The 14,437-nt window shown below is 40.2% G+C and overlaps 1 protein-coding gene across 2 annotated transcripts in view; it reads left to right on the top strand.

Annotated features, from left to right (window-relative positions):
* dpy19l3 (dpy-19 like C-mannosyltransferase 3) overlaps positions 1-14,437 on the top strand; it is a 120,956-nt gene that overhangs the window by 52,119 nt on the left and 54,400 nt on the right. The window contains exon 13 of one of the 2 annotated variants that reach the window (XM_034680886.1): positions 6,655-6,783. In XM_034680886.1, the coding sequence (XP_034536777.1) occupies positions 6,655-6,783 (129 nt within the window). Of the gene's footprint in view, positions 1-6,651; positions 6,784-14,437 lie in introns of both variants that reach the window. The other variant, XM_034680885.1, reaches the window with a different exon arrangement.

Genomic DNA, 14,437 nt, shown 5'->3' with positions numbered 1-14,437 from the left:
ATCTGCATTAAAATTGTGCACACGTCCGACTAAGTATGCACTACAAACATTTCTTGTGCAAACAATGAACACAATGCTATCTGACAACACCGTCTGAAAATCATTGCTCACATCAATTTACAAGAACGTTGCCAATGACAAGGCTTGGTAGGAGATTGTCCATATCTCATAGTCCATTCATCCTCTTGTGATAAATCTCAGCAGAAACTAGGGCTGCACAATTAATCCCAATGTCACCGTCCTCCTGATTTAAACATTCACAATAAACACATCAAAAAAATGAGTTTATTGCAATAAATAAGATAAGTGGTTTGATTTAAAGATATGCATTCCTCCTCAGTATGAGTACATTATTTGTTGTTAAGAGGCCAAGGTGTGAAAGCTGTGATGCAGAAAGATGAAGCTACAGTAGCTCTCTTCTCCCCTCAGGTTAATTAATACAGATTAAGTGTTAGAAAACAATGCTTTTGGTTTATTTAGAATCAGGAGAGACATGCTGCAAAAAAAGGGTAGTGTGAAACACATGAAGAGCTGATAGACAGACAATCAGTTAGTTATAGAAAATATGCATTATGTGATTTGTGATTATTATAGTTTTCATAATACTGAACAATGTAGTTGGACATCTAATATTTTTCCCATGTCATGCTGGCCCATTTGAAACTTGGTCATCAGGCACAAAACATGTAGAGGGAGATCCATGGAGGGTACCAAAAATAACAAAAGTGTCAATCCCTACATCCATATGAAATGATTTAAAGAATGCATTCAAGAAAGTGTTGACCCAAATCAGACTTTTCACAATGGCGCCATGACTTTCATTGGCTCAAGTTGTCATAAACAAAATCTAAAGAAACATGTTGCACATCCTTCATGTCCTGAACCTACTAATAAATCCAACCAATCAGTTTTATTTTATTTCCAATAAACAGGTAGTGATAATAGTGACCCTATGAGTGTGCAATAATCAGTGTTGGACAAAGTACACAGCTTCATTACTTAAGTCAAAGTGTAGATCCTCCTGGTCAAACATTACTCCAATACAAGTGAAAGTTGTTCAGTCAGATTCTGACTTGAGTTAAAGTCCTGGAGTACTTGTCTTTAAAAATACTGAAGTATTCAAAGTACTTTTAAAATATCTCTAAACATATTTTCACAAAGCATGAGTGCAGTCAAGAATGCATGGGTGAACATTCTGCTCCGTTCTGTTTATCTAGAAACATGATTTCATATCTAAAAAGTCTACCATGAAATATAAACTAAGTTACTACAAGCACAGACAAGTTTACAATGTTCCTCTGGAATCAAAGCAGTGTGTTAGCTCCAGACCTCCACATGCTTTCTCAGGATAGATGCTGATGTTACCATCACTAAATGAATGAATGGACTAGTCTGAATAAGGTTTGATCTGCATTTGCTCTACGTTCAACCGAGGTACGGCTACACCATTTAGACAAACCAAACACAAGTACACCAACAGTTTACAGTCTTTGGGATCTGATTGAGAAAAGAAAAGAAAAGAAAATTCATCAGCTGACTTCAAATCAAAGATGTGAGTAAGTCAGCACTGATAGAAATGTAGAGGAGTCAAAAGGATGATATTTGTCTTTCAAATGAAGTGGAGTAAAAGTAATAATAAATAATAAATAATAAAAGTAATAAGCCCCCCAAAAAATTCAAGATTCAAGATTCAAGATTCAAAGGATTTTATTGTCAATTTTCACTGTATATACGAGACATACAGGAAAAACAAGATGCTGTTTCTCTCTTCCAGCTTTTAAATATCTAAAATTTAAATATGAAATACAATGAAATATAATAAAATACAGTTTTATAAAAACAGCCTATGTACACAGTGCAGGTAGTGACAGTTTAAATACTTTAATACTCAAGATACAATGTTACAATGTTACAATGTCATTTAGCAGACGCTTTTATCCAAAGCGACGTACATACGAGAACAAGAACAACACAAGCAAAGATCTAGACAAGAGGAAACAAGATCAGTAAGAGTAACAAAGTGCTTCAAGTCAATTTGGGTGCAGGTACTGCCAAGCAGTGTAAAGGCAATGCACAAAGTAAATAAGGATTTTTTTTTTTTCCCGAAATAAGGAACATCTACAATGAAGCAACCAAACCATTTAAGACTTTCCATTATCATCATCAACAATTAACATCACCACAATAATGACCAAAGTACCAAGTGCTGGGTCCCTCAAGAGCTGAACACAAATTCCCAGAGTAGAGCAGGACAGTGCGAGTCAACTGTAGCTGGAAGACATGATCTGCAACTGGGGACAACAGTGGAGAACAGTCTAGCTAAGTGCATAGTGCTTCCTAAAGAGCTGGTTCTTTAGCTGTCTTTTGAAAGTAGAGAGGGACTCTGCAGATCGAATGGAGTTGGCCAATTCATTCCACCATTTAGGGGCAACAGAAGAGAAGAGTCCAGCTAGTGATTTTGAGGCCTTGTGTGCTGGAAGCACTAGGCGCTTTTCAGAGGCTGAGCGTAGCGGGCGAGAAGGGCAGTAGACCTGGATGAGGGGTTCCAGGTAGACTGGAGCGGTTTTGGTGACTGCTTTGTAAGTCATGATTAGAGTTTTGTATCTGATGCGAGCTGCAAATGGAAGCCAGTGTAGTGAGATGAGCAGGGGAGTGACATGAGCTGTCTTAGGCTGGTTGAAGACCAGACGTGCTGCTGCGTTCTGGATCATTTGCAGAGGTTTAACTGTGAATGCAGGGAGGCCTGCCAGTAGAGAGTTGCAGTAATTAATGCGTGACATTACAAGAGCTTGAACCAGGAGCTGTGTTGCGTGTGCTGTCAGGTAGGGTCTAATCCTCTTGATGTTATAGAGGGAAAAACGGCAGGACCGAGCAATCGAGGCAACATGAACCTTGAAGGTTAGCTGGTCATCGATCATGACACCCAGATTTTGGGCAGACTTAGTGGGCATGAGGTTTTGTGATCCAAACTGGATATTGATCTGTGGGTCCATAGTGGGACTGGCTGGAATGATAATAAGCTCAGTCTTAGACAGGTTGAGCTGTAGGTGACGTTCCCTCATCCATTTAGAAATGTCAGCAAGGCAGGATGAGATCCGAGCTGAGACAGTTGTGTCGTCAGGTGGGAAAGATAGGAAAAGCTGTGTATCATCTGCATAGCAGTGATAGGAAAAGCCATGGGAGCGGATCACTGCACCAAGTGATGTGGTGTAAATTGAGAACAGGAGGGGACCAAGCACTGACCCTTGAGGTACCCCTGTTGATAAGCCATGCATATTGGACACTTCTCCTCTCCATGATACTCTAAAAGATCTCCCTGTGAGGTAGGACTTGAACCACTGGAGGGCAGACCCTGAGATACCAAGTGAGGAGAGTGTAGAGAGGAGGATTTGGTGGTTTACTGTGTCAAAAGCAGCAGACAGATCCAGCAGCAAGTGAAGTACAGATACTCAAAAACTGTACTTAAGTACAGTTCTCAAGTAAATGTACTTTGTTACTGTCCACCCTGAGCAATAAAAGATGCATGTGACCTGTTACATTTTCATAATCCAGTTGTACCTAGATAGGAAGATATTTCGGTGGTGTACAACAAACACCTCTAGTGGCTTGATTTGATGTAAAATCTAAGAAGGCGGCTCAGAGATTGGATAGAGCTCCAGAGATGGTTCTTCTCTCCCATGATCCTCCTTCAACGAGTGATCGATTTTGGGACTCTCCTCTTGCAGTTCATCACCACAATTTGAGATGCTTCAAAATCCCTGTGCTTGTAATTAAAGAGGTAGCCAAGAGAAAATCCTAGAGGAGTGAACATTGTGCAAATACTGCAAAAGTTAATTTCATGTGCTCTGCAAACTTATTTCTATTTGGTAAGCAAACCCCAGCTCTTAAGAAATACTAATGTTACTGTTGTTATGTAAATTAAGCAAAGATTTTCCAACAAGTTTGTTGGATAGATGTTGATGTTGTGTTTACAACTTCTGTCTGCTGCTCCACAGTAAAAAAAAAAAAAGTCACTTAATGCATATTTACATGTTCTGGGCTCTAAATGATTATGTTAATGTTTCTAAAGCAGTTCTCTTGACCCAAATTAACACACTGACCTCTTGGGCTGCGAGCTTAATGAATCAGAATTATCATGTAATGTGTTCAGATGCATTCAGATGCTGCACACGTAGATTCATCCACGTGGACATTATACACTCTATTATAAACACTGAGTTATTTGAGGGGTTCATTAACAGCACTACAAAGGTAAGCACAGGCAGTTATAACATTACTTTTAAACACAGGTCGTCAAATGTAAGGTGTTTGTAAAGAGCTAAGTTCATGTGTCACAGAAAACACCGTAACACTTCCACAAAACAGCTTAGGTCATTGCTAAACATCAGACAATATTTCTTTTTTAATCCTCCAACATGGAGATGAACAGGTGTGACCTTACTGGAGTAAGCTGGCCAAGCTGGTACTGAAGTACTCATGGGATAATTTGACATCTTAAAGCAAGTGAAGGGATTTTAAAGGGACAGTGTGTCCCAGGATCCCAATCAGTTTGGCTCCTTTGAAAGAGAAACAGCACATACTGTGAGCTAGGCCATCAGCCGCTGAAGACAGAGTCAGCTCCTGATTTTAAGTCCATTCAAACACTGATGTGGATTTAAGTGTCCACTATATGTAAAAGATGTTCTTGGCTTTACTTCCAGGGCAGAAAGTCAGTCTATTTTAGCACTATTTTCAGACACAACACAAACATGTTCCTCCGCCTGCAGGCCACTGATCAGCTGTTCAGATCCATGATACTGGATTCAGTTTGACTTTTGCTGAGTACACTGATATATTGTAAAGTTTAATATTGTAGTGCTTCTCAGTTTGACCTTATGTTAACTCTCCTGTTTCCCTCAAATTTACTAACATCTTTTATCCTTGGGGTCAATTTGACCCCAGCCTTTTAAGCCTCCAGAAACTGATTGTTACCCAGGTTTATGTGTCAGGTACTTCATATTTCTTTGTTGACTACCTAAAGAGCCTTTAAATAAAATACATTTCAACCATAAACACAATTTAAACATTCAGAAGGACTTTATTTGTAAACCAGAACATCAAACTGCTGTGAGTTTGTCATGCTCTCGTCGGCCCTGCCTTGTTTTTATGTTATCAGAACGTATGACACAGGACTCATCACTGAATGTCTTTAGAGACATGGTGGCTGGAAATATTATATCTCAATCTAAAGGTTGACGGTTCCATCCCAGCTCCCGCAGTCACATGTGGAAGTGTCCTTGGTTATAGTTCAGGAAATTGGAACTTATCAACATTTTAATTTGACGTTTTCCCAGTTGTCCCCATTAAATTAGGAAAAGTCATGAAATATGAAGCCAAAAAAATGATGTTAGTCATTCATTTAGAAACGTTAAACATTGAATGGGGTCCAACTGACCACAAGGATAATAGGAGGGTTAAGTAACAGATGGTTACTGGTTTTCTGATGTAACTTCTGAAAATTGAAGAAAGCAGGTAAAACAGCAGCGCTCACTGAGGCATGGAACTCTGGATGGTGAGCAATGCACACTGCAGCTGTATATGAGCCACTGGTATCCTCTGATTCAAAAAGGTCCTAAAGTACTGTTGTAAGAAAGGCCCACTCCTGACAGCAGGAGCTCTCTGGGTTTATGGGCTCACGGTTTACACACCTAGACCACCAGGTAAATCGGGATCTCTCTGCTCTCTGCTGAACAGCTGATCACTGAGCTGCAGGTGGAGGAACACGTTTGTGATGCGTCCTTAAATAGTGCTTCGACAATGAGGCTTTCTGCAAAGTAAAGTGCTGAAAATTTCTGCATACAGCTTACCTTTAAACCAACATTGATGTTTGCATCAGATTTGAACTAAATAGGCTAAATTCTGAGGTAAACATTGACCCGTCTGTGTTGGCTGACAGTCCAGCTTGTATCATGCCTCTCTACTCTGTTTCTCAACAAACACTTTCCACTCAAAAAATACTCCCTTAATCTAGCAACTAAGTCACCTGCCTTGTTTAATAACCATGTAATTAACAACTACGTACCTGCCGATGTCTTACTTGCCCTGCACATCTTCCAGTTTAGTAATATTTTGACTCTTTCTTCATGCTCTGAAACGCTCCTTTTACCTGTAGCTGCCCCTCAAAGCTTCATCTGTCTGCATGAGGGGTTGCATTGAACTGATCACATTAGCATATCAGCTCCCCCTCAGCTGTGGAAAGGCTGGAATACTAACCTCAAAGAGCAAAGGACGGTTTCCCCATCCAGGAATTAATTTGATTCTCTCCCCCCATCACGCAGGACAAATAGCCGTATTGGATTTGTATTTAAATGTAAGCAAGTGTCCATCTTGTTGGTGCAGGAGGCCAGATCGTGGGTGTGACATTTCTGCCCCGGGGCTTTCTCTATTTGTCTGTGTGCTGACTCCTGCAGACAGAAACAGTCGTGGGTGTGCATCATTGCGTATCCGCTTGTTCAAGAAACAGCTAATGAAATCTGAATAATAGCTGCTGAAATCTGAATAATCTGAATAATATCAATTCCACCCACCTTCCCTTCTGCTTCTGAAGCGTCTGGCTCTGATGTTTTATGTATAACTGTTGTCTTTTGTCTCTTTGCCTTTTTTGTGTCTCAGCAGACCTAAAGGAGGTTCAGCTGAGGAGAGGAAAGGGGGCGGAGAGGGGCGAGCGGTGGCTTTTCGTCCGGATGTGGCCTATAATCTGTTGCACACACTCTTCTACGGCCTGCTGGCTTTCAGCACTATGAGGTGAGCGTTTCTAAACGATAACAGAATGATGTTTATGCAGATAACTGGATTCAAACACATCTTCATGTAGTGACGCTGGTTGAAATCCCAGACAGGGACAGTTCAAAAGCTCTTTACCTCTTGACTGCTTGATTAGGATAACTCATAAGCAGACGCTGGAGTCCAAGTGCCTCTTCAAAGCCTTTCACTAAGAGTCTGAGTGATCCACTTTAGCCCCGTCACCATGCCAAGCACCATCCAAGTGTGCCTTTGTCTTTCATATGGTGACACCACTCACAGCAGGAACAGAAAGAGTTGACACAGGTGGACAAGGGATAATAGATACTCTGCAGCACTGTATGATGAACAACTTGAAAGTGAAACCTGCATGTGTCAGCACATTCAGTTATTTCTATCACAGGTGTCCACCAAGGTGTTCAGACAGGAAGCCAGTGTGGAAGTGAAAAGAAAAACTGCAGTTCCTCGAGTATGCTCTTTAGGCTGACTACAGAAGTCAAAGAAACTCCTTTATAGTCCACATTTAAATCAGGAGGAGACATTTTTACAGCCAGGTAAAAAAGAAAAGAGAAGTTTTGATCCCTCTCTATTTGTGACAACTGAATGAAGGGGGAGGGATGATTTTTTTTAATATACTTAAATAGAAAGAGTTTTTCTTTATAAGTAGGAAGGTATGAAACACATTCCAGTGGTACGTTTGTTACTCACAGGGCCTCCCGTTCAGCTTGGCCTCTTTGTAGAGAAACTGTATTGAGTCAATACTACCATTTAATTCTGCTGATTTCAATTCCCACTCCAAAGTCCCACTCCAAAACTAATGTTGCAGTAAGTGTAAGCTTGATTATAACATGTTCTGCGGTCTGCTGTCAGAAAGCCAGTTTGTTTTGTACTATTTGCTGAAGCGACACAAACATTTTCTTCCACCTGCAGTGCACTTATGATGTCTCAAAGGAGACAAAATTCAACCAAACTAACAAATGAGTGATTCTAAAAGCAACAGTGACATGCTGTTTACTTTGTATGGCATAATGACACAACCCATGGTTCACAGAACATGTTTACCTGATCAAAAACCTTAGCTCACAAAATTGAGGAAAGAGTGCTTAAAAAAGTTTGTTAGTTGGCGGTGTTTTTTGTATAGAGATACATGCAGTGTTTGAAAACCAAGAAACAAATCCAAGTGAAAGGGATTTGAGGAGGCAGTGGGCCCTTTTAAAACCATTTTAAGAAGGCCTACTGCCTCCACTCATTTGTTTGATGTCTGATGAAGGCTTGGTGCTGAAACATGTAGAAGTGTGTTTTTAAGGTCAACATGACCATGCCATGAAAATATGTATTTTAATCCTTCTAAAGAGAGTGCCTTTGATTTTTTTCTGAGTTTTCGATCACTGTGTTAGGTATTGAAGGGGAAGACTGAGCTGAAATAACAAACTCTATATTCATTACTATGTCAGCTGGATAATGTTCAGCGTGTGTTCATAAATGATGCCAAACTGAGATGTGAAAATGTCACAAATCAGGATGTATCAGTATAATGTGCAAAAATGAACAGCTTTTCTCACCGCAGTGTCTTAATACAGCGCACACTTACACCATCTTTGGTGTCCTGTGTTTTAGTCGGAGCTTCCTTGAATAAGCTAAATAACGTGGTAGAGGTGACCCCGTCTGCAGCGGCTGATAGCCGAGCTTCTGTGTCATCTCTTTGCCTGGTTCCTCAACAAAGGCGCCAAACTGACCAGGATAGCTAATATACGTATTATTGACCACACTTCAAAATGATCTACAAGTTAATACATAACCTTTCCTTTCAGCCAATCAATGTTTATCATGATAGGGCTAAGATATATGTATAATTAGGTTTATTTAGGGGTGTGGCTGATTTATCATACATAATGAAATGCATCTGCAGCTAATGTGTGACGTCACAGGCTATGTCATGTTGTAAACCGTCTATCAGGGCGTAAAAATTAACACCCGCCAAGCGCCAATGGTGGGTAAAAAATGTGTTTGGCTTTTAAAAGAAAAACACACACCCTCCAGTGGCAGATGGACATTTTTTTATTGCATGTGAGGTTTTGTTTTCATACTTCCGCCCATTTCTGCAGACTGTCAGGCTATTTTGAACCTTGCGGCGCGCTGTACTTGTGTTGTGATTTGGTACTTCGGGAACGGCATGACGTCAGCTACTGGAGTTCTATTCATTCCCTTTGCTTGAAGAAGCACGGCAGGAAGAGTGTTTTGAGGAAGATGTGGCGACACATTCCTGGCGTGAAGCCACCACAAACAACAAGGATAAACAAAGAGGCAGGAGACGATCAAGTTAAAGACCTTCCTGTTAAAGCTGTGAGACAGATTTTTGGTTTCAAAAAGTTGCACTTTTGATTATTTCTAATACATGATGATGCAGCAGTCACCTTGAAATGAAGTATAACCTAATAAAATAGCAATAATCTAATTGTATCTGTACATAATTGTATTCTTTAAGTGATGCTTAAGTTGGATTTTCAGAATAAAAACATATGGTAATTATTTTAAATCAAATAAGGCATGCTCTTTTTATTTGGCCGGTATATTTTTGGAGGTCACTAACCAATGGCAGACGGGGTAAAAAGTTAATTTTACGCCCTGCGGTCTCTGATGTCAACACAAACACATACCTTTCAAGATAGTTCATAAGTAGTTGAAAGGAATAATGGTGGGAAAAGTTTGTGGTCATTTCTGACCGAGCAGGCCTTCAATATACCACACAGTGAAAAACTTCAATTAGACTTCCAGCCAAGTTGAAGCCTGAGACTGCTCTTTAAATAATTTTTTGTGGGTTTATTGTCAGTAGCAGATTTGATCTCCTGTAGCTTGTTGGCTGAAAAGCATGGTTTTCTTTTTGATTTTGGAGGATTGTGTTTCACTTCAAATGTTACATAAGACATGTTAGAATAAGAAATGTTTCTGCTGAATCTGGGGGGTTGTGGCACCATCACAGATGATGTTGGCTAGAGTTGCTGGAATGCAATTTTTCCCCAATCCAATAAAGAGAAGGACAGAGCTACACTCATTGTCCTGAACTCTGAGTTTAGCTGTAACCCTGCATGAGAGGGGGTTTGAAAGATCTCCAGGCTGCTTCCCACGTGAAGTTACAAAGTCTGAAAAAAGAAATCCTTGAGAGAAGAGGGAGCGTGTCTCGGTGGAAACTGAGACCCAGTGTTTGAATATTTTTGAGTCAGTGGGAATAGTGAGCACCAAATTTGAGAGTTATGCATTCAGCTGGAGGCTGTTTTACTTATGTTTTTGGCACAGCCTCTTCATGTCTCTGCCAGGCGTGCTACTCTGTGGATTGTGTCCAAAGGTTTTAACCTGCAGCAAATATCTGAAGGGAAGATGGTACTTTTGATGATCTGGGGATATAGGAAACATCTTGTCAGGACATGCTGTCCACATCTATAGAGGTGTAGAGGTTTTCATCTTTCTCCTTGTACTCACTTTAAATGATCATGTTGTTAAATCTGCTTCTGGAGAGTTTCTGGACTGCACTTGTTTCATGTCACGTATGCCCCCTCAATAATTAACCCCATTAGCCTTCTCTCTTATATTCCTCTCTTGTCTCATGTTGCTTCTCTCTCTTTGCCGTCCCGTTGGAACAAATTAACACGGTAGCCTTTTTGTCCGGTTCACCTATCAGCGTCATCTATTGGCAGGTTCCTTCTGTGAACCAGCAGCACCACTGAGGTCCCAGTCAGAGATGCCAGACTCTGGCTGTGGGGTGAGGCCCAAACACTGACTCTGAAATATTTGACCTTCTACCTGAACAGACACATCTTTGTTTTCTGCAGCAGACTTTAATAAACACACCACCTGTGTGTCAGCTTTCAGAGCTGGCAGCCTGTACTGATGCTGTGACATGCTGCTGGCTCTTGACATGTTTGCTCTTATTTGTCACAAATACAATACCAGATGACAAGTCTTTACCTCGGTGCATCAGCCGTTTGATGTTTAGTCTGTTGGCTGCCAAAGAGTGATTTCTTCATTTGTTTTCCAGGGTTTTCCAAAGTGTTAATCTTGTCTTGTTGACATATGTATATCTTTGTGTGTGTTTGTTTAAACCACCTGAAAATCTTGTTCAGGTTCTGAATCCTCAGCTTGCTCTTGTCAGGTATGGGTGTATAACAGAACCTAGCAAAACACTGTGTTGTGAATGCAGGTCCTGATATTTGAACAAGAACAAACACAAATCTCCCTAATGATCTACCAACAATACAAAGCAGTTTAAAGATGGCTGCTTTTGTAAGTTGTTCTGTTTTTCCTGACAAAGTTCAATTTACCAAACTACCAATTTATGCCATCTGACTTTGGCACATGGTCTCATATTGCATTTACTTGTGAATTTAATGTGAATTTAATTTTTGAAAGAATAGTTGTAAAAAATGCTTAGATAGATAGATAGATAGATAGATAGATAGATAGATAGATAGATAGATAGATAGATAGATAGATAGATAGATGACAGACTGACTGACTGACTGACTGACTGACTGACTGACTGACTGACTGACTGACTGATTGATATATTGATTGATTGATTTGTTTGTTTGTTTGTTTGTTTGTTTGTTCCAGCAGCTTACAACATGGGAAAGGAGAAAACAACAATGTGCTTACATTGTTAAAAAATTTTTTTAAAGCTGCTGTGAGGAACTTTTGTTTTGTATCGATTCTGGCGTCCCCTTGTGGACAAAGTGATACCTCTCATCTCTTGTTCTGTACATGCTAAAGTAGTGTTTTCAACAAAAACCTCACCCTGCTGTCTTTCAACAGCCAGATTTATCACTTGATGTGATTATTTGCCATGAAAACAGCCGAAAAAGGATGTTTCTTAAGCCAAATGTCAATCATGTGGTCTGACACCTACCCCCTCTGAGTGGTTTAAGGCATTAAAAATGACAACAGAGAAGTTATCAGTGTTGTTGTTTATAGTTTTGTTTGCTTTTGAAGATCATAAAGAGGCATCAGTGTTGGTTTCAGTCTCTTTCTCAGCTGGTGAAAAACTCCTCATAGTGCCTTTAATTAATCAATTAAAAATCATATATAAATTAAAATAAAATAATAATAATAGTAATAATGATAAGCTGAATATAAAATACAATAAAATATAGTAAATATAACAGATATAAACACTATGTACACTTCTACTCTTCTATCTTATGAATAGACAGTAAAGTATGTTATTGCAAGGATAAAATTGCACCAAGTTTTTAGTAGTTTTCAGTATGAAAAGCTCACAGAGCGATTTAAATATGAGAAGTTTAACTCCGAGAAGTATCCTTCTGCTTCACAAACCTGGACCTCATCCCTTGAACTCAAACACACACAGTATTGAAAAATGTCCATAGTTAGTGGTACACAATGTTTTTTTTGAGCACTGCCTTACTGTCAGCTCAAGGTTGTCCAGTTTTTCATATTTCATCAAGTTCTTCACGGTTCAGATTTCAGATGTGTGTGGAGAATGACTCGGGTACAGCTGCATTTAAAGTTCTGTTTGTATATCTATGTCACATGCTAGAGTATAACACAGCACACACTCATCCTTATGTTTTACAATCTTAGATGAAGTGAACATGTTCCTGGCTGCGTTACAGAAGTGATGTAAATATACTTTTATTGAAATGAATGAGGTTTAGCTTGTGAGTGCTGATTATTGCAGGAATGTATCACGACCAGTCAGACAATCGTACTTAAATTGAGACCTCATTCACATGCTTTCCCTGAGGTTTGCGTTCAAGTTTTCTGACTTAACTGTTAACTGTTAACTGTTAAAAATCCAGTGCTTATAAGAGGGGAACAAATGATGGCCATCTTTTTTTATGAGAATAAGAAAATCATAAACTCTTAAGTTGTGGCAAAGAGAGGCAGCCTGGACCAGATAGAGACACATCTAGGTTTAAAGCTGGCGTTGGTAATCAGATTTAGATACTCTTTTTGTTGTACTGGTTAAAATGATCTTTATGTCCTGATGGTAATCAATACATGATGTGTTCCTAAAAAAGAGTGAAAAAAAACTGCTATCTACAGCCGGAGTAAACCTGGGAAAACACTAACCAATCACCGTGTTTTGGCTCCCCAAATTTTAAACCAATCAAATCCCGTCCAGCCGTTCTGCCCTCCTCCTGCGCGTACATTTCCCCGGCGTGTACTCCTCCGAGTCCCCGTCTCCTGCCTCTACTTCCCCTGACTCTATTTACTGCCCCTCTCGCTCGTCCTCGGGCCTGTCCCCTCTGACCTGATGAGGTGCTTTGCTCAGGACTGTAGTCCGGATCAGAGTCTAAAAAGCTCTCACCAACAAGCAGAATAATTAATGACGTTCAGTAAGTCCTACAGAAAATATATATTTATTGTAGCGTCTGTCTGGATGCTGTAGTGATGACGAGCCGATTCGTGAGCACGTTGAGTTTTAATAACCGGTCAATGTCAGCCGTGATCACGCCAACCAACAAAGCAACAATCAATGTTTGAATGAATGAAAAACTTCTCCTCTTGTCTCTCCTCTCTCCAGCTCACACACTCTACACCTCTCCTGATGCCTTCACTGACTGTCAACACTGTAGGAATTAAGAACATCTACACTGAACATGTTTAACAAACAGTAGAGCTGTTACAGTATTATATATGTGTTATAACTTTTCTCCTGATATCGTGTCACCAGTACAACTGGATAATGCTAGTATGCTAGTTGTGAGTACTAACAGCAGCCATGTTTGTTTGTGTTTTTAACTTTCACTATGAGAATGTTTTGGTGAGGACCGGTTTTGAATCAGTCACGATCATATGGTCGAGAATCAGCGGCGCTCGTGCATGTGAGCGGGGGGGCGTCGTTTTGGAAGAGCTCCGAGGGGAGGAGGGGAGGGGTTAGACGGAGTCCTGAGGAAATGCTACATTCAAATTAATGCTGGTTTTCCGAGACTACCAACCCTAGCTTTAAGAGGAGTAAACAGTTCCTCCTCTGTGGGCACTGCTCAGACTTACTTTTGTCTCGTCTACCTGAGCATTAGTAAAGGATGAGAGCACCCATGCCTCATTGTCAGAGAGGGATCAAGAAGTTGTCAAGGCAACTTGGCAAGGCAACCCTCTCAGACCTGACTCCCTACTTTCATCTGTAATTTTAAAGCAGTATCATATTCAGTATCATGAATGGATTTTCTGGGTTAAGGCATGTTGTGCTGCAAACACAGACCACCACCTCTCTTAGAGACTGAATATCATGAAGTTTGATTCATCTTTTGAAAATTTGAGTCATTACTTTTATTGGAGAAACCTGAAGTTACTGATTAAAAATGAGAAAAATCTCACATGTGGTGTATTCATGGAAGCAAGGAGAAATGGGTATTTCAGTGGCTTAACTTGAAGAGGGTTTTTAGCGTGGTACAGCCAGAAGCCAGGTCACTCTGTGCATGTAAGTATTGCACATTGTGTTCTTGTGCTAACTCCAGTTTGTGTGGTGGACCTGGATTAGGGAGGAGATGTGATAAATCATACATTTTAATACGGACAGTCCATACAATGTATTCTGCTACAGTCAGGAATTAAAGCACTGATTGAATTCACGCACAAAGGAGGAAGAAAAAAAGCTTTCCACACAGCAGCGGCGAGGCAGTGCAGAACCTGACACGTT

The sequence above is a fragment of the Notolabrus celidotus genome, chromosome 3 (genome assembly GCF_009762535.1).
Source record: "Notolabrus celidotus isolate fNotCel1 chromosome 3, fNotCel1.pri, whole genome shotgun sequence".
Classification (NCBI taxonomy): Eukaryota; Metazoa; Chordata; class Actinopteri; order Labriformes; family Labridae; genus Notolabrus; species Notolabrus celidotus.
The sequence above is the reverse complement of the archived record's forward strand: the minus strand, read 5'-3'. Positions and strand labels throughout refer to the sequence as shown.